Below are 1053 nucleotides of genomic sequence, written 5' to 3'. Positions count from 1 at the left end.
ACATCAATAGCCTGCATTCCTCCAGTCGAAGTTATCCACGTGTTTCTCAACACGCGACATGGAGCGAATTATCAATTATCTTCTCATACTTCTCTTCATATTGTCTTTCCCCTTTTCCTCCTTTGTGTGTGTGTGTGTGTGGTTGTTCGTGCGCGTGCTGTGTTTTGTGTGCAGTATCGAATGGCTTTCCTATTATTGCTGTTGCCGTGTTTCTTGGCCATTCTATATCAGTTGCTGCCGCTATGATTCCTAGCACCGGAACTCTACTCTCGCATTGCCAACTGTTTATACCGGGTGGAGAGTATTCTTCACGTACTCTATACCATGTGAATGCTATAACCTGTGCGTGTATATGCAGCTTCTGCAGTACAAGCAGATGACCTGTACCACTTCCGAGTATCTAGCGTCTTTGCACTGAGTGAGTGAGAGAAGTGCGTGCCTCAAAGGAATATAGTTCGCTACTTTGATTTGTGTGTGGTTCTCAGTCATCGCATGCAATCACACTGTCTGGTTACTAGCACGCGCAAACGCACAAGCACAAGTACACGCACATGAACACGTACATATACATGTACATGTACATGTTCACGTACACATATATATATACACGTGTATGCGCGCTAGTACAATCGGTATATACCTATATCCACCCACACACCTCTGTCCACACCCACACACCCCCACCCAACCCATGCGCGCAACACAACTTTACCGTGTCTACGGCGAAAAGTTCGGCACTACGCACGCCGAGAGTGTGGTCATCAACAAGCGACTGCTAGTGGAACTAAAGCAAGAAAGACATCTGGTTCATCGGCTCAAGGCCAGAGAGAAGAACACTCAGACACGCCATCGGCAGGAGCAGGAGCTGGTGGTCACGGCATGGTATAATCTGAACCTGCAGCAGTACGACAAGGCAGTGGCTGACTACCTGCCTGGTTATAGGTATGTGCATGAAAGGGTGTATGAGTAGGATGTACAGTGTGTTGCAAGGGAGTATATATATATATATATGTATGTATAATGTATGTATGTATGTATGTCTGTATGTATATA

The 1053-nt window shown here is 46.0% G+C and overlaps 1 protein-coding gene across 1 annotated transcript; it reads left to right on the top strand.

Annotated features, from left to right (window-relative positions):
* Nucleotides 1–730: 730 nt before the first annotated feature.
* On the top strand, nucleotides 731–970 carry SARC_16541 (hypothetical protein; the record flags this gene model as incomplete). Its single annotated transcript, XM_014289354.1, has 1 exon — nucleotides 731–970. A coding segment is annotated over one exon (240 nt), but the record flags the coding sequence as incomplete, so codon positions are not given.
* Nucleotides 971–1053: the final 83 nt, after the last annotated feature.

This window comes from Sphaeroforma arctica (genome assembly GCF_001186125.1).
Source record: "Sphaeroforma arctica JP610 unplaced genomic scaffold supercont1.8328, whole genome shotgun sequence".
Classification (NCBI taxonomy): Eukaryota; class Ichthyosporea; order Ichthyophonida; genus Sphaeroforma; species Sphaeroforma arctica.
Note: the sequence above shows the minus strand (reverse complement) of the source record. Positions and strands in the feature narration are given on the sequence as shown.